The sequence below is a fragment of the Mandrillus leucophaeus genome, unplaced genomic scaffold (assembly GCF_000951045.1).
Source record: "Mandrillus leucophaeus isolate KB7577 unplaced genomic scaffold, Mleu.le_1.0 Scaffold30, whole genome shotgun sequence".
NCBI classification, from domain to species: Eukaryota; Metazoa; Chordata; class Mammalia; order Primates; family Cercopithecidae; genus Mandrillus; species Mandrillus leucophaeus.
The window spans coordinates 2,030,367-2,050,109 of NW_012103143.1; the positions used below are offsets into that span (position 1 = coordinate 2,030,367).

Below are 19,743 nucleotides of genomic sequence, written 5' to 3' on the forward strand. Positions count from 1 at the left end.
TCTGTCGCTTTCTACATGCCTCAGTTTGCCAGGGAAACTGCCATTCTGCCCAGCTAAGCAAGTAAGTTACCCTAAGTTCAGTTTTTATTGAGAGGAGCAAGAATGCATCACAAGCATTCCAAAAATTATCAAACCACCAAGAATAGAAGGCTCTGTACCTGAGGTCAGGAGTTCGAGACCAACCTGGTCTCTACTAAAAACATAAAAATAAGTCAGGCATGGTGGCATGTGCCTGTAATCCCAGCTACTGGGAAGGCTGAGGCAGGAGAACCACTTGAACCTGGGAGGTGGAGGTTGCAGTCAGCCAAAATCTAGCCATTGTACTCCAGCCTGGGAGGTAAGAGTGAAACTTCATCTCAGAAAAACAAGAACAAAAACAAAGAAGGTCCTGCACATACAGACTGACTCGTAAGAGGCTTCGGGGTACATAAACCAGAACGCACAGCAAGGAGATTCACGGTTTGAACCAAGAACATACTTACACATGTGGGCTGCTACCAAGGTGGTGCCCTATTTTTAGAACAGTAGGAGTGGTGAAGTTTGAATATGATTCAATTTGAGAACAAGTGATTTATTATCCACTGGAACTATACAGAACTACGTGGTAGCAAATACTTTTTTTTAAAATAAGAAATTTAGAAAATAAGAAAAAATAGGGAACTCTTTGGCTAAAGGGTTTCTTTATGCTTACGAGGCTTGCCTACAAGGTGGACTGAGTGGACGTGCTGCCAACATAAAGACACACTAGTGAAGAAAGGACCGCACTGCTTGCTTCCCTTCACTTGGCTTTCTCAGATGTGGCTACGATGATCCTTTGCTCATTCTATGCCTCTGCAAGGACCAATTTATGATCAATCTTAGTGGTTTCCAACCTTTTATTTCTCCTCTTTCCATTCCACTCTCATGATGCACCTGCAAGCACCCTTACACAACAATCACATCCATGTCCCATTCTCCACAGCAATCCCCGCCGTCTGGGTCCAGCCTGCTCCTCCAATGAGACAGCCTTTGGTGATCCGACAACTCCTTGTCGTCAAATGCAGCACACACTCTTCAGCCCTTCCCTTTCTTCATTTCTCTGAATGTGACACTGATAACCACTTTTTCTTGAGAAAACCTTTCTTCTCTTGGCTGTCAAAGAGCGCACTCTCCTGGTTTTCCTTCTCCATCCCTGGCACCCCTCCTTCATCGGCCCCCTAGACTGTTACTCTTCAGGTCTGTGCAGTCCTAGATGCCAGGTGATAAGCACCCATTCTCCCATGGCTATTACCACTTACAGGCCGACAGTTCCCAAACTCTAGCCAGACTGTCTCCTAAACTGCAGACCCAGGTCACCAAATACCGACTGTCTCTAAGCCCCTAAATGGAACTCACCATCAAGTCTCCTGACGACGTCCCCTTTTGAGGTCTCCATCTTGGCCAATACCACCACCACACGCCCAGCTGCCGAAGCAGAAAGCTGAAGGCCCTCCTTGACCCCTGCTCTCCTTGACTGCCTCACCAAGCCAATCACCATGTGCCGCGGAGTCCACCCCTGCAGTGTCACTGCAACCTGTCTACTCTTCCCTGTCTGGAACACCACAGCCTCCTGCATTGAACTATGGCAGTTTTCTTTTTCCTATTGTTTTCCCAACAATCCGTTTACCACCACATAGCCAGGATGACCTTCCTCGTGTATCATGCAGCTTCTGGGTTTTAAACCTTTCAGCAACCTAATGTCCTAAGAATGAAGTCTAAAATTTTAACCTGTGCTCACATCTTTCTTCTTTGCCTGTACTCGTCATGAACAAAAGCCTTGACTCAAACTCCCCTCTGTCTATAGAGCTGTCTGAAAGGCCCTCTGCTTTGAATATGCTTCACTTGGTCAACTTCTCATCCCCCTGTAAGACTCAGCTTAGGCAACAACTCTCTCAGGGAGCCTCTGGGGACTTTCTCTGCAATGCCTTTCCTATGTCTTCTCAGCACCCAAGAAGCTCCTTCCTTGGTACTTATTTTTACGCTTTGGATGACTCCCATTTTACGGTGATTCTGAATTCAGCTCTCCCCATCCCATCCCTCCTTCCAAGACATTCATTGTTGACAACAGAAAACCAAAGCACTTTTATGGGTTTGTGTCTAAACTAACATAAACGCTCCATTTTTGAGCACAAAATGGATATGTATTGATGCTATGTATTGTATTAACACAGAGATTTCACTTACATGTTACCAATGTATTCTAAATTTTTTCGAAAAGAATTTTCTCATCAAAAGCCCTGTCAAATGGTATGCTCATCAAATCAAAAGGGAAAAAAAGGCAAAGAGTATGAGAAATGTGACAAAGATGAGGGTCCAGTAGAGTGACAAGAGTCCTTCAATGTCCAAAGCAGCTGCACTGTCCTGGCAGGGGTTGAGAATTTCAGACAGTGAAGGCTAGAGGAGGAAGACAGTGGTCACAATGACAAATTAAAAGTCAATGCTTTTTAAAAGTCCATCAAGAAACCAAGGACTAGGACCTCAGTGGGGTAAGCGCCTGTGTTTGAGCTTGCTCTGGCACTTACATGCCTCGTATGACTCTTCCCCTAGTGGCTGGGACAAATCTCAAATGCATGGACCTGGACAGTAATTTTAGGTGGGGGTACACATTCTTTTCAGCAATTACTACATGCTAGGTACTGTGCAAAATGGCCACACTCATCCTAATAAATGCCTTTGGAAGGAAATGCGATTAAAGCTACGTGAAAACCAAGCTCATGTGGACTACTGTGCCTAAGGTCATCCATCTGGTGAACAGAAGAGATGGGACTTGTTAGGCTTCCTGAGCATTAAAATGACTCTTATGCTGCCTGTAAGGCATACTACAGAAGAATTATGGTGTTGGCTTCAACTTATGGGTAAAGGCCCAACTGCATGGCTGTTACGGTCACTTCAGGGTATCCTCAAAATCATAAGGCAGGGTGGCACAAGACTTCCAGCCAGACAAAAGAGTTGTGAACGACACCAAAGCCTTCCTGAGTACTCAGGCTGCACTGGAAATGCGCACCATCAGTGTGAACTAAGATAATACAAGGGCCACAGTCGAGCATCTCCAGAACTTGAGGATCCAGAAAGCCTCTGATAGGACTTTAAAGACCTCGGTCTCAAGGGGTTTACTCGGCACAAGCAGCTTTCATCTGACGTGACCAGCATAGACTGCCAATGGCTACCTGGAACAGGGGGTTAGAACTCGGAAGCAGCCCAAAGGCTCAGCAGAAAACAGTGTTCAGATCAACTGATGACATCAGTGACAGGGCAAGAGTGAGAAGCAGCGCCCCAGCCTCTGCATCTAGGACAGGTGCTCCATAGTTAAGATCAACTTCTCCCTCTGGCTGATTCTTCCGGGGCTTGTCCTGACTTGTGGCACATGCAGAGACCCATGTCTGCATCTCCACAGACTGCTCGCGAGCTTCTCTCTGGTCTCACATTCCCTATCACAGCACTAACTTCAGAGGGGGCACACCAGTCAGCGAGGCATGAGGCCTGAAAAACCAGACTCCTCCAGTCCTGGCATTATAATTCAGACGTGGGGACTGGATTTGTGAAAACGGATTCCTTGTTGTCTCTACTTCTGTATGCTAAAGCAGAGTCACACTGTAGCTCTCAAGGTACTTTCCAAAAAAGCACCTGTATGGAAGAAAATTTTCTTCCAACTACTCAAAACATTTCTTTATACACGTGTTCAGAGAAAGCAGTTCCTCTATCAGCTGCTAAATTCTAAACGAACCACAGGATAAAGACCAGCAGCCACACAGAAAAAGCACTCCACAAACACGCACAGCATGTGCATCCACCACCCTGGGAGGAGGGCCTGGCAGTGCTGGCTTTCTGGCAGGCTGTGTCTTCCAGAGCCTTTCTTTCAGACAGGTGGAGTGGATGGCTGAGACAAACACCAAAATAAATACAGCCTAAGAGAACACATGTAAGAACTCAAGAAACCCTTATGTGAACATAACATACAATGGTCTCAGAGACAACTAAAGCCTCGAGCTCCTTCAAAGAGAGCACTGAGCCATGCCTATCCACTCTGCCCATGACCTCAGAGTTAGTCACACTGACCCCTGGATTGCTCCAATCATGCTGTGGAAAGGGAATTGGAAGAAGGCAAGCACCCCAATACCAGCAGTCACTGCAAAATGTGCACCTTTCTTCTGTAAGGCTGAGACTCCAGCTTAAAGCAATTATTCCATCCCTCCAAACTTGAAAGCCTGTGCCTCCAGTCTGTTCTGCTAACTTGTGCACCTTTCTTCTCCTGGAGCTAAGGCATAAGCTCCCTGAGGAAAGGGCCCGTCTCAAACATCTTTGTATGTCTTCAAGAACTAGCAGGATTTCAATAAGTATTTAGTTTATTAATATATATTCCCAAATATCAATTGGTTTAATAAATATTAATAAATGGTTAATTAGTATACCCAACATCTTCCAAAAATTATCTGTATTCTTATCTTTTAAACTAAGTAGTATATTGAGTTCAGTAGCTTATACACTAGTAATAAAGTTACTACTTAAGCATAAAACACCTACATCACACAGCCATTCAACATGGACAACTCTGTGGCTGTCTCCACATACAGATGGCAGCACGAACCTAAGTGTTTTTGTTTAAAAATCACAGGTCTCTGGCCAGGTGCAGTGGCTCACACCTGTAATCCCAGCACTTTGGGAGGCCGAGGCAAGGCGGATCACCTAAGGTCAGGAGATCGAGACCATCCTGGACAACATGGTGAAACCCTGTCTCTACTAAAAATACAAAAATTAGCTGGATGCAGTGGCACATGCCTGTAATCCCAGCTGCTCGGGAGGCTGAGGCAGGAGAATCGCTTGAACCTGGGAGGTGGGGGCTGAGGCTGCAGTGGGCCTACAGTATGCCACTGCACTCCAGCCTGGGGACAGAGACTCCGTCTCAAAAAAAAAAAAAAGGACACAGGTCTTACTATGTTGCCCAAGCTGGTCTCAAACTCCTGGGCTCAAGTGATCCTCCCACCTCAGCCTCCCATGTAGCTGGGACTACAGGTGTGCCACCATGCCTGGCTTTTAAGTGTTTTTATGTCTGCATTGATAAAATGGGCTTCACAAGTCTCCAGTTTCACCAAGGAACCAGACTCAGAAAACAAATGTTCGTTATGCTGCATTTATTATGAGAATCAACAGTCAACAGTTAATGATTGACTAACTCTTGTTCACTTTGGACATTAACGAAAAAGACTGGAATAGGGCTACAGCACTGCTTTTACGCTACACGGGTTATGCTTGGACTCTGACTCCCAGCAGCAGGTAGATTCAGGAATTCATGGTAGTGACATTCACCATCATGGGAAACACCTTCCCTTTTCTTCAGGATTCTCTGTAGTGGAAGAGAGCACCCAGTGTTGGGCTGAGAACATCTGAAAGTAGGGAGAAGAACCTAAAATAATCAGTATCTCAGAGGGCTCTAAGGTGCCAAGAAGTCTCACTGGACATTTAAGTGCCAACAAAGGCATACTTTCGGAATCACCAAGTCAAAACTTTCTAACTTCTGTCTCTCTCAGAGACAAGTCAGACTCAAGAGTCTACTGCTTTAGTGGCAACTACAGAAAACTGATGGTACCCAGAAAAACAGGAGCAATTAGAATGGTTCCAATATTTCAAAGCTCCACAAACAGGATGTGCTTTCCTTTGCCCATTTAGGGTTTCTTCTCTTTCCTTTCTCTTTGTTTAGTCTTCGTTCTCTTTTTCAGTTTCCATCAGATCTTGCCCCCACACACCACTGGAATCTCAGAGGTTGCTTCTTTCTCCTTTCCATCTTTACTCCTACTTTCTGGAGTAGCCAATACAGCATGTCACAATACGGCACTGTTCAAAATGCTCCTCTATCACAATTCTGAGTCTGGTACTGGTGGTCTGTTGAACTGAGTCAGTTTGTTTTGAAAAAGGTCAGCAAGCAATGAAAAGGTGGAAGCCTTGAGGCCAGAAGCTATGAATTCCCCAAGTCCATCATCTTTTCTAACAAACTGGCTAGGTACTGGAATGTACAGAGCCTAGTAATTCTACTCAGTCCTTTTGTCTTCTTGCAGGACCTAGCGACATCATCACAGTCTCTAACACCTTGAAAATGTTTAAAACATATGATGACCTTGGAACATATGACGAAGAACTCATATCCAGTTACCAAGGTATTCAAGAAAAATAGTCTAGAGGACGGTACTGAAGTTGGAGGTGGGATACCAGACTGTGCCTCTGTACTCAAATCATGTCTAGAGCCTTGAAGTGCTGCCAAAGCTCACAAGTCCCAGTCTCTCTCAGTATTTAAAAGTTTAAAACTACTGAAGCACACTTTATAAAGCAAATTGTGTGAAAATACTTTTAAAAGATATGCTTATCAAATCTCCCTTACTTACTTGCATTGTTTTTTTCCTGAGTGGTATCTGCATCAGTGTTAGAGCTGACAGATTGACTGTCTGAATTTTTGCTGCTGTCACCTAACTTTTTAAGCCTATTTAAACGTTTATCTGTTTCTCTGAGTCCATATTTGCTATTGATAACAGGAGCAGGCGCAGGCAGTCCCACTCTGGATTTAAAAGCACCAGTTCCCCGTCTGAAAGAGAAAATAGCACAGGTTAAACAAATAGAACACACTTTCTTATAATAAGCTTAACTGCTGAGGGTACTTGGCTACAGGTTAACAGATGTGATGAGCTGCTGAGGCCTTAATCACCACTGGAAACCCAAGACTTGAACTCACAAAGGAAATTAAGCATCTATATTATAAAATTAACTTTATACTTAAAATAATAAAACAACCTGTTATGAGTATTATCAATCGTTAATAGCCTATGAGAAACTACCGGACCTTGGAAAATTTCTTTTCCTTTTTTTTTTCGAGACAGGGTCTCACTCTACCGTGCAGGCTGGAATGCAGTGGCATGATCATAGCTCAATGCAGCGTCAACCTCCCAGGCTCCAGCAGTCCTCCCACCTCAGCATCCCGAGTATCTGGGACCATAAGAGTGTACCACCACCAGCAGCTAATTTTTAAATATTTTTGTAGAGATGGGGCCTCGCTATGTTGCTCAAGCTGGTCTCCAACTGCTGGGCTCAAGGGATCTTCCCAGCTGGATCTCCCAAAGTGTTGGATTTACAGGCGTGAGCCACCACACCCAGCCCTTTAATAAACATTGCCAGATTACTCTGCCAAAGGAATAGAGTAAATCATGGTTCTACTAGCATGGTATGAGTTCCTGTTTCTCCATATCCTCACCAATGGTACATTGTACTCCTTAAATTTTGCCAAAGTGGGCCGGGCACAGTGGCTCACACCTGTAATCCCAATACTTTGGGAGGCTGAGGTGGGTGGATCACGAGGTCAATAGATAAAGAGACCATCCTGGCAAACATGGTGAAACCCTGTCTCTACCAAAAACACACACAAAAAATTAGCCGGGCGTGATGGCGGGCGCCTGTAGTCCCAGCTACTCGGGAGGCTGAGGCAGAAGAATCGCTTGAACCCGGAAGGTGGAGGTTGCAGTGAGCCAAGATTGCACCACTAAACTCCAGCCTGGCAACAGAGCAAGACTCCATCTAAAAAAAAATTTTTTTTTGCCAAAGTGATGAGTGAAAATGAGTACCTAACCTTGTTTTAATCTCCTTGTTTATGGTCATTTTTTTTCCTGTGAAGCATCTCTGCATCTCGTTCTCCTTTACCTTTTTTCCTATTTGACTGTCTTTTCCTTATAAGCTTATAGGAGCTTTTTGTTATCAGAATTTTTGTTTTTTTTTTTCCTGCGACACAGTCTTCCTGTGTCGGCCAGGCTGGAGTGCAGTGGTACAATCTTGGCTCACTGTAACCCCTGCCTCCAGGGTTCAAGCAATTCTCCTGCCTTAGCCTCCTGAGTAGCTGGAATTACAGGTGTGCACCACCAGGCCTGGCTAATTTTTGTATTTTTAGTAGAGATGGGGTTTTGCCATGTTGGCCAGGCTGGTCTCGAACTCCTGACCTCAGGTAATCCACCTGCCTCGGCCTCCCAAAGTGCTGGGATTATAGGCGTGAACCACATGTGTGTGGCTTTTGCTTTAAATTTTCCAGAGTACAATGTGCAGTACTTGTGAACATACTACAACTACTATTGTCAGTACAGCGTAGCACAGAAACATGCTTCAAACGTATCCTGGAGAGTCTAGCGCAACTCAGTGTCTGCACAAGACTCCATCCACTCCATCCATTCTCGCTTCTTCAGAGAGCCTCTTCCTTTTACCCTCTGGCTCTCGGCACAGTGTGTGTCCCCTTCACTGAACTGACCTGACAGCTGGCACTGTGCTGGTCTTGTTTATCCCGCATGTACCTGGCCTAACATTAAGTAACTGCTCCGTTAATATGTAATGAATAAGGGAATGAGCTCCTAGATGCATCTTCCCAGCTAATTTCTGTAAAGGCAGAAATAATTTGGTGTTTCTGAGAATTTCTTTTTTTCTTTTTTTTTTTTTTGAGACGGAGTCTTGCTCTGTCGCCCAGGCTGGAGTGCAGTGACCGGATCTCAGCTCATTGCAAGCTCCGCCTCCCGGATTTACGCCATTCTCCTGCCTCAGCCTCCCGAGTAGCCGGGACTACAGGCGCCCGCCACCTCGCCTGGCTAGTTTTTTATATTTTTTAGTAAAGACGAGGTTTCACCGTGTTAGCCAGGATGGTCTCGATCTCCTGACCTCGTGATCCGCCTGTCTCGGCCTCCCAAAGTGCTGGGATTACAGGCTGGAGCCACCGCGCCCGGCTGAGAATTTCAAGAATATATGCAGCCAATCTTGAAATCAAACTGCTCAAACAGTCTGACAATAGCCATGGCCACTATTCTGTTCCATTTAAAAAGGACTTCCACATGTTTCTATTTCTCACAGTAACCCTGTGGAGTAGGTGGAATTATCCTCATTTTCACCAGTGAGAAAACAAAGGCTCACGAAAGAGAACTAAACCGCTCAATGAAAATGGCTATACCTGCAGTTCTAACCAGGGAAAGAGCTGTTTCAGTGTTGGTTTGGAATCCTGAGTATGTGGTTAGGTGCTTTCAGGACCGCCTCCAAAAACTTCATCATATTTATTTACTCTATTCATTTGTTTACCAAATATTTATCAAGGACTTACTATGCGCCAGGGTACTGTTCTGTATTCTGGGGATATAGCAGAAAATGAAACAGATACAAGCCCCTGCCTTCATGGAGCTTATATTCTAATGGGAAAATAACCAGAAACCAATAATTATAGTTAACATGTATGTATTAACTGTGTGCTATTCTACATGCTTTATAGGAAATAACAAATTTAATCTTCATATCAACCCTACAAAATAGGTTCTGATGTTATCCCCATTTTACAGATGGGGAAATTAAGGCACAAAGCAGCTAAATGACTTGCCTTACACATCACATAGCTAATGAAATGCAGAGTTGCAGGATTCCAACCCAGGTAGTCTGATTTCAGATGACAGGCACTTAACTGTTATACTATGTTTCCTCTACAAAATGATTTCGAAGCATTATCGAACTATAATTAAACTACTTTATAGATTAAAGGGTATGCTGTGGACTGGTCAAAGATCTAACCAATGTGAATAATTTTTATGTAGAAAAAGGTAAATTTTATGTCCCTCTGCCCTGGCAAAAATTCAGCAGCACTAGGGACTGGTTTTCTGCCACACCTTTATGGTAAGGAGCCCACTCAACGCTGGGAGAGAGATGGCTACGGTCGCACTGTGACTTTATGACTCCATCCTCTCTCACTAAACAGATGGAAATCCCTGGCTATCCAGAAAGGAGGGAAATGGTGACTGGGGTATCTGCCCACTGCAACCTCTAGGCTGGCTATTTGTAGGTGTTTTAAAGTGGGAGAGGTGACACTAATAACTTTGATCGTATCTCCAAAAGCAGTATGAAGTAGAAAGAATGAGGACTCTGAAGTTAGGCTGACTGGGGTCTGATACTTATGTTTTGGTACTTGCAATGTGGGCACCTCCTAGCTCTTTCATGAATACCTGTGAGAACTGAACAAAGTGAGGTGAGTAAAGTGCCTGGCACAGTGCAAGCTGTGCAAAATGGACTTCAGGTTTCCTTCTCTGTGGCCTGTGTGGTCTGCACTGCCTTTGAGGGGACTCTTCCTGCAGCCCTTGCCTGCCTGCGCCTGTGGCGCTCCCTTCATGGTGCTCTCATGTACAGAAGTCACTATGATGAGCAATATGAACTGCTGGTCCTGCCAATGCAGATGTGGGGGATTTCTGTAAAGACTCCAGGACTCTGGATGAGGATGAGACACAAAAAGAGGCTCCTTATTGAATGACTGATAGCAGGTAACAAATCTTAAGAACTGTAAAACTAAAATTCCAGAAGGCACAGCTTGATAATATGCAAGATGGCTATCAGTGGGGAACTCCACTTGACATTATGAAAGGGGCAGCCCCATTCTGGCACTGCGTGTGTGATGTGTGGGAGCTATTAGCCATTCTCTCCTTAAGCACAGCTGTTTTCTGGCCCACTCTTAGCTGGTAATATTAAGATTTTAAAGGGCAATTTAAAATTTATTTAAGGACATTCCAGTGTCCCTAAATAGTTGTGCAGCATTTGACTGTGTTCACATACATTGCACCGGCTGCTATGCTAAAGAACATAAAGACTATCTCTGCATTTAAACAATGAAGAGATGTGAGTTTAATCCCCAAAATCAGGTTGTTAACAAAAAATGTTGAGGCTGAACATTTTACTTAACACTTTACCTTTCGCAAGTATAACACTCGCAGAACTCATTATTTTCTCCAAAGAACCCATCTCCATAATAACAAGAAATTTCTTCTCCAGGTTCAATATCTCTCAGAGCCTTCACACATGCTGTATCTCGACCAGTTGACACAAACTAAAATAAAAGTAACTCAGTAAGAAACTCACACCTGAAGCAAAAACAAAATACTTGAAGAAATTTTTTTTAATGCTTACCTTACAATTAGGTCTGCAATCTGAAAAATGTCCAAAAGATAAAGTCAATTAACTGTTGATAAGATCAGAAACACGAACAATTACAGAAATCTGAAATAAGCTTTCCATATAACTTTACAACTTTTGACAGGAGTTTAGATCTCAAGTTCAACTAAAGGAATATACATTTATTTTAGTAAGTTTGTGGAAAAATTTCTATTTCAAATTCTCCTTTAAAGGAAGATAAAGATTTGACTGAGGTTGACGAGGCCATTCTAGCTGTTAGCAAGAACGCCCAACACTAGCGCCAACACCTTGGAAATACAGCTTACCATGGTTTATAAATGCAGCAGGACCCAGCCAGAGTTGAGCACAGTTTTTCCTTGTGGAATACATGACACTGAAGTCGTTTTCTCCATGTCTAAGTAGCATGTTCTCCTCAATTTCTGAAAGTTCGGCAATACAACCCACCAGTAATTCTATTTTGTCATTTCGTTTCCTATTTAAAATATGTGATGTGTTAAAAATTACTAGTAATTAAAAATAGTAAGGCTTCTTTTAATAAAATAACCCTGACAATAAATATCAGAAACTGAAAAGGCCTACACTTTAGTTAGCTCACTGGGATCCCCACCTGGCTATCCTTCTCTTCCACCTTGGAGCTCCACAGCCTTGTGCCATGGTTACTTGTGTACCCATCTTATTCCTGCAAGAGAACGGAACCTCAACCAGGACAGGGACTATGCCACCTATGTCTCTGAACTCCCTGGTGTGGTGTTTTGCAAGCAGAAAGTACTCAAATACTTGCAGCACTGAATTAAACTTTCTGACTGCTGGATGAATGAAGCAGGCAGGGACCAGTGGCAGTAAGGGTTATGAGGATCCGGAATTGTGGTGCCACTCTTTAGAGCACACCATCCACTAGGAATGTAATGCAAGCTAAATTTTCAATCTTAAATTTTTTAGCGGCCACATTAAGAAAGTTAAGTGAATATAGGTGAAATTACTTTAACAACATATTTTATTTTATTTTATTTGAGATGGAGTCTCGCTCTGTTGCCCAGGCTGAAGTACAGTGGCGTGATCTTGGCTCACTGCAACCTCTGCCTCCTGGGTTCAAGTGATTCTCCTGCCTCAGCCTCCCAAGTAGCTGGGACTACAGGTGTGCACCACCACACCCAGCTAATTTTTTTTCGCATTTTTACTAGAGACGGGGTTTCACCATGTTAGCCAGGATGGTCTCGATCTCTTGACGTCATGATCTGCCCACCTCGGCCTCCCAAAGTGCTGGGATTACAGGTGAGCCCCTGTGCCTGGCCAACAATATATTTTAAGCCAATATCCAAAATACGATTTCAGTAGGTAATATAAGAACCACGAATGGGAATAAAATTTAATATGAAATCTGGTGTGTATAGCACACTTACAGTGCTTCTCAATTCAGACTAGCCACATTTCAAGGACTCAAGGGCTGGTCGCTACTGTACTGGATGGCACAGCTCTAGGACCCTAGATCTCAAACCTACACACCCATCTGCAACACAGGCAGCCACACAATCCAACTAGTAGGCTTAATACATCCTGAGGTAAACGAGGCACATTTCATGTATGCACACTCACCCCAGAGGCCTGGCAATAAGGTTCTTTTACCTATTCCATTTTCAGATATCTGACCCCCAAAATTTTTGCTGTAGAAATATTGGAAGATGGGTACATAAGGAGCTACATGTCTTTCCTGGGAGATAGTATAGGGAACAGGCACGACAGGAAAGAAAATACAGTAGTATCTATTCTCTTTCATCTGTAATTTTTATCCCTCTTAGCTGGGCTCAACTCTGATTTTTTTGAGATGGAGTCTCACTCTATTGTCCAGGCTGGAGTGCAGTGATGCGATCTCGGCTCACTGTAGCCTCTGTCTCCTGGGTTCAAGTGATTCTCCTGCTTCAGTCACCCAAGTAGCTAGGACTACAGGTGTGCGCCACCACGCCCAGCCAATTTTTGTATTTTTCATAGAGACAGGGTTTCACCATGTTGGTCAGGCTGGTCTCGAACTCCTGACCTCAAGTGATCCACCTGCCTTGGCCTCCCAAAGTGCTGGAATTATAGGTGTGAGCCAACACCCCCCACCAACTCTACTACTTTTATTGAAGCTGGCATATATATATGTATTTTTAAGCAACTAGTGCTTTAGGGAGGTTTCCACCCATAAAACTAGGATCATTAAGACTTTAGCCCCAACCTTTCTTCTAGGCTAGTAGAAGACTGACTGTGGAAGCCAGGTTATCTAATAATGGTGTCCACAGCCCTTCAGCAATCACATCACTGAACAGGCATCCAGAGTCAACAAAGGGAAAATGAAAAGCAATATGGCCTAGAGATGGGCTCTGGTTCAACTGAGACTTCTGATTTCCTGATTCTGACTCCAGTTGATGGGCCAAGGCCACGGCACTGCATTGGCTACCTCAGGCTAAACTCTGGCTTCATTCCTTACCATGCATTTCTTAACACTTCAACAATAATTTAGAAGAGAACTTTAAATTAAAGGTTTATACTAGTAGAATAGTTACCACTCTTTTGTTGCAACTATTTTGGCTCCATTTTGTTCTGATGAGTATCTATTACATGGCAATATTTCAAATCCACTGTCAGTTGCAAACATTCGCAAATAAATAAATACCTAAAACAGAAAAAAAAAAAATTGATAATGACTTTAAATGGTATACCCTGCTAGACTTTCTTAGAGAATTATAAAAGCAAACCACCCGCAATGATGAAAAAAATGTAACATCTAGCCTGGGCAACATAGCGAGACTATTTCTCTACGAAAAAACATTAGCCAAGCATGGTGGCATGTACCTTTAGTGCCAGCTACTTGGGAGGCTGAGAGGAAGGATCACTTGAGACTGAGATGGAAGCTACAGTGAGCCATAATCAGGCCACCGCACTCCAGACTGGGTGACAGAGCAAGACTCTGCCTCTAAAAAACAATAAACAAAAAAAGTAAGATCATTAAGTAACAAACTTTATTGTTACTCAGGAGTTTTGAATGTCACAATTTTTCTGATTTTGCAATATTTGCACTACAGTAACTAGCTGAACACCTCTAACCAAAAAATTCAAAATCCTCCCATGAGCATTTCCTTTGAGTGTCATGTCAGCATTCAGAAAGTTTCAGATTTTGGAGCGTTTCAAATTTTGGGGTTAAGGGTACTCTCTCTGTATGAGTACCTAATGGTTTGTTTCCCTTAAGGCTCACAATGAATTTCACCTCTATATGACAAAGTTTTCTCTCCTTTTTTGGTTGTAGAGACAGGGTCTTGCTCTGTCTCCCAGGGCTGGAGCGCAGTGGCAAGATCATAGTTCAGTGCAGCCTCTAACTCCTGGGCACAAGCAATCCTTCTGGCTCTGCCTCCTGAGTAGCTGAACTACAAACTACAAAGGTGTACACTACCATGCCTGGCTAATTTTTTTATTCTTATTATTTTAGAGATGGAGTCTTGCTATGTTGCCCAGGCTGGTCTCGAAGTCCTAGCCTTAAGCAATACTCCCTGCCTTAGCCTCCCAAAGTGCTGGGATTACAAGCATGAGCCACTGAGCCTGGCCCAGTTTTTTCTTTGGACTGTCATTCAAATGACTATGTGTTACAAGATCTTCAGACTGATAAGTTTTATGAATAATAAACTTAAAATTTCAGTATTAACTAACTAATTTAGGGTTTCAATTTACTTCACTATTCTTACCCAAATAGGTTAGCAGCATCAGTCTTAATAAACTTACATGTTCTTTGAATAACTTCTCCTGCATTTTATTCTTGTTGAGAAAATAGTGCCGTGCCCATTCGCCTGAAGTCAAACATTTGAAGGCTTTCTCCAAGTGTTCATCTTTCTTAAAACGTTCAATTACTTCCTTTAGTTCTTCCTGCCTTCCTTTAATAGGCCGAAATCTGAAAGAAATCAAAATAATGAATGGGTTATCTGCCACAATCCTTGCACCACTGATCCATCTTAAGAGACCTTGAGAAAGAGCTAATACCCTAAAAACAGCCATGGTTATCAGAGCAAAGATCTAAGAGAAGAGAACAACAAACAATAGTCTTGACTACTACTATTCAAGTAATACTGATCACCTGGATACGCAACTTCTCTTTTTTCAATCTGTTATTTTAATATTTTTATTTCACTGTTATCTCATTAACTGTGAGGTGAGCAGATGATTCAAACAAAAGCTGTCTGATTCAGACTTACACTAGTTATCAACTTAGGGAGATATAAAATCAAAGCTCTAAAATACAGCACACCTAATTTAGAGTTAGAATGACAAGAATCTTTTTAAAACATGCAAAATCAAGCTGGAAGAGTGCCAGGCAATGAATTTCAGAAGTATGATGATGTAAACAAAACCATGCCATACACAAAAACATTATGTACACAGTTAGAAAAACACCCCAAACCAAGTATTCCGACTGGCTTTGAAACACACCTTGATGTTCTAACCACCCATGTCAAAGTCACCTTTGATGACGGCATTCAGAGAACAAAACGAGTAAAAGCAGTATAACTCTAGTGGTGAAACTGCTATACTGGTAATGTAGGAAAACTGATGGGGTAGAGTTTTATTTTTTTTTTTTTTTTGAGATGGAGTCTCACTCTGTGGCCCAGGCTGGAGTGGAGTGCAGTGGTGTGATCTTGGCTCACTGCAACCTCTGCCTCCCGTGTTCAAGCAATTCTCTTGCCTCAGCCTCCCATGTAGCTGGGATTATAGGCGTGCGCCACCATGCCCAGCTAATTTTTGTATTTTTAGTAGAGACCATGTTGGCCAGGCTGGTCTTGAACTCCTGACCTCAAGTCGTCTGCCCACCTCAGCCTCCCAAAGTGCTGGGATTACAGGTGTGAGCCACTGTGTCTGGCCTGCTGGGGTAGAACTGAAAATACTCCTATTGTAGAATCAGCCATAATGATGTCTTCAGAATATTATACCATTAGGTCTATATTAATGCACGATGCAGTCATGGTCCAAGCAAGACAATATTTGTGAACCCCTCATTCTAAAGCTGTGTTTTCAGTAAAACATGTACTATAAAGTTACTCACACTTAATTTCAAATTTTCTTTTCATGTCAATTTCATAAAGCTAATTCTCCCAACCAAAGTTTTTATTAAAAAAAAAAAAGTTTTATTTTATTTTCATAAAGCTAATTCTCCCTGGATTATGGCCAGGTGTGGTGGCTCTCGCCTATAATCCCAGCACTTTGGGAGGCCAAGGCAGGTGGATCACGAGGTCAGGAGATCAAGACCATCCTGGCCAACATGGTGAAACCTCGTCTATACTAAAATGCAAAAAATTAGCCAGGCGTGGTGGCACACGCCTGTAGTCCCAGCTACTCAGGAGGAGGCTGAGGCAGGGGAATTGCTTGAACCCGAGAGGCAAGTTTGCAGTAAGCCAAGATCACGCCACTGCACTTCAGCCTGGTGACAGAGTGAGACTCCATCTCAAACAAAACAAAACAAAACAAAACAAAAATAAAACATCCAACAGAAAAAAGGAATCACAGATTGACATTCAAATAAAATACATTAAGAAAAAATATTAGTGGTTCAGGAGAAAAAAAAATGTGTCTTACTCTGACATTTAAAATTGTACATTTCATAAACCTGAATATGCTAAAATTGAGAAGTAAGATGTAGCACAAACTCCAGCAAAGGAAGCATTCAGCAGAATTGTTTTCCTAGAGAAGCTATCATACATGCATTCATAGTATTTCAGTAAGATTTCAAGCCACAATATTTCATCAAGGATTATTAGGTGCTGTGTTGTGTATACAGTGGCATATGAAGTGCTATGGTGAAAAATACAAGAGAAGACATGACCACTGTTCTTGAAGGGAAAATGTAATTGGGACTAAAAGACATATATATGCATCAAACAATTAAGCAAGCCATCAATATGCAAATGCATGTTAATATGCTAAAAACTACATTGCTATAGCACCTAAAAGTATGGAAATTATAACTAGGGGGTCAAATGTACATGGGAAAGGTTTAAGAAAAGCACATTACAGGCAGGGAAGAATCAAAAAGAAGGAAGAATGAGGGGAAGTCTAAGCAGAAGATCTTAATAAAGCTGGATCCAAAGAGTTGACCAGGGTCAGCTAGTTAGCAAAAATAAAGTGAAGTACCAGAATCAGGAAGAGGAAAGACATGAGGTCCTAAAACAGCTATAATACTGTTTACTGCACAGGATCACTGGAAGACTTCAGGTATATTAATGCATACTGATCCTACCAGGAGCTTACTAGCTACAGGCTCTAGTCATGTTTTGTTTTGTTTTAAATTCAGTAATCCTGAATTCTCACAACTATTAGCAGAACCATCTGAGAGTTCAAACATATCCTAAAGATAATACTGAATGAATGAATGGGGCTCTATTTTCCATTTTCAATCAACTGGTATACAAGCCTCTATAGACAGATAAATGCAAGTCCTTTAAAAAATTCAGAACATCTTACTAGGCTGTCGATATATGGTGTCAGAGAACCACCAAGAAAATAAAGAGCTGCAGAACTGGGAAAGCATCCACACATCCATACTAAACTACTTGCAGCCATCACAGTTGATTGTGTCAAGATGCCATCTCTAAGACATTCAACTGAAACCATTCTTGCTGCAATCCTACACTACATGGTTATTTGCATATGAAGGACAGATAAGACAACAAAGAAGCTCCCAGCTAAGGCATGACCCATCAAGCAATATGCAATATGGAATGGTGGGAAACAGATAACCCATGTTTTATGTGGCAATCAGAAAAGCAATAGTTCACTTTAAGCAAATGCAATAAATTATCCATGCCGTTAAATGACAGGGCTACAAACGACAGAAAGGGCCAAGCTATCTTTACACGTTCAATGTGAAAATGACCAACGAGAACATTATACAAAAATTAGTTATAGACCTGGAATGAAACTTGGCTATTTTTAATAGGCTTTATGTGTGTTCTATGCTTCCTGAAACAAGTTCATTCCTATCTAAAAATGCCTTCAGGTACCTTTAGTTTTGTTTACTTTTTATTCATAATGCCAAACAATTTATATGCTGAAAACCAACACAAAATAGTCAACTCTTGATTTAGTAGCATTCTGCCTACCTTCCCTGTGTTGACTTCTGTTTCCGCTTTCCTGACTTTATTGCCTCAGACGTAAATAAAATCCCTGAAACTATCCCTTGCTACCCATAGCAAGAACCTCTATTTCACTGAAACTATAAGTTGCTGTCCCAAACCTGTTAAAACTTACTGTCACAGTTGGCTGCTATGGGCATGAAATGACAGTGAGGAAAAGGGGGAAGAAAATGGTTACAGGTGCAGACAGGCAGGAGATGAGACAGTTTTCAATAATCCTACAGAAGTATGTAAAAGTCAGCTGGCTGACAGTCCAAATCAAATCCCATTATAACAAACACCGTGGAAAATAGAAGTTAAGACTGTTACACCTATTAGGGCCGGTGCAAATGCACTGAGAACCTTAGGGGAATTTTTTTTCCCTATTATTGAACAGAAAAATACCTCTCTCCTTAACCACCATCACTCTAAATCTCCCACATAAACTGCATAAAACTATCCTTTTACTCTGGCACTTAAAGGCCAGATAATTTAGAACCACCCTTTTGTTCCACAAATGAGGAAAATAAGGCCCAACAAGGATCAGTAGATGGCCAGTGACTTAAGGCTGATGAAGGGAAGACCTGGGATTTACCCTGGCCTTTCTGGTTCCTGTTACATGACCTGGCTCAGGAAAGCCTTCCTCACATTGTTTCATGGTTAGAAGAGGATTTAACTTGCGTTTGCCATCGAGCATCAGCACTGGGTCCAGCCAGAGAGAGCTCTAGCTTGTATACTGACAATACAGTGGAAAGGATGGATGCAAATGTGAATTTTAAGATTTAGTATTTGGGTGGGTGGTGGGTGGCAAGGGAGGCAAGAAAAACAGGTATTCGGCACTTCCAAATCAATATGCCCCGTCCTCCCTCCCTTAACAGAAAATTTGTTACTTTAAATCAACCAAACATATCTATTTTTTCTCTTCTTACACTTCTGATCAATGGCTGGTATAAGAAAAACAAAAATGTCATTTACAATTGGTTATTATTAAAGGGGCAGGAAAAAACATATGAATTCACACTCCCACACACCTGTTCCCCACTCTTTCCAGAGACTCACTTCCCAGGTTTTCTTGCTATTTGGTTTTTCTGTCTCCCCACTGTGGCAGTGAAGAAAAGTTGTAGACTGTATTAGCTGTGCTACTGTGCCCTTCATTAGCATGCACAATCAAAAGCTGACTGGAGGGGTGGGGAACAGGAAGGGGAACAGAAAAAAGGGAGACAGGGAAGGAGAGAGGAAGAGAGAAAAATGCTCAAATATTTAAGATATAAAATAAAACCATGAGGCAACATAGTGAACACATTTCCCCCTCTGAAGAAAGTTTAGCTGCAAATCGACAGTTTGTAGACGCTGAGCAAGTAGTCACAGAGCAGCTCTTCATTCCTTCTTGACCTGAAAATAAACAAGAACCAAAAACATACCTGGCTGAGTCCTGCAATCAGTGCTCAGCTAATCACATGGAGTGACTCCTGATCTTTTGATGAATGATTTGTTTCTCTTAAAATCACCCTGTTATGAAGTACAAGTGGTTTTTTAAAAAATACAACTATTATCAAACTACTTTAAAAGGTTTGTAAAATGTTCTAAAACTCTAATTTATGCTGACACTTCAACTTACTCAACATAAAAGAACATTTTAAAAGGCTGG

General features: G+C 42.3%; 1 protein-coding gene across 3 annotated transcripts in view; it reads right to left on the bottom strand.

The window, feature by feature from the left end:
• Positions 1–19,743, bottom strand: part of SUV420H1 (suppressor of variegation 4-20 homolog 1 (Drosophila)) — a 58,207-nt gene that overhangs the window by 5,839 nt on the left and 32,625 nt on the right. The window contains exons 4-10 of one of the 3 annotated variants that reach the window (XM_011987049.1): positions 19,127–19,194; positions 14,719–14,884; positions 13,509–13,618; positions 11,274–11,440; positions 10,963–10,982; positions 10,746–10,882; positions 6,393–6,589 (exon numbers count right to left, since the gene is read on the bottom strand). In XM_011987049.1, the coding sequence (XP_011842439.1) occupies positions 6,393–6,589; positions 10,746–10,882; positions 10,963–10,982; positions 11,274–11,440; positions 13,509–13,618; positions 14,719–14,745 (658 nt within the window). In that variant the 5' untranslated portion in view covers positions 14,746–14,884; positions 19,127–19,194. The remainder of the gene's footprint in view (positions 1–6,392; positions 6,590–10,745; positions 10,883–10,962; positions 10,983–11,273; positions 11,441–13,508; positions 13,619–14,718; positions 14,885–19,126; positions 19,195–19,743) is intronic. The other 2 variants (XM_011987047.1, XM_011987050.1) reach the window with 2 other exon arrangements.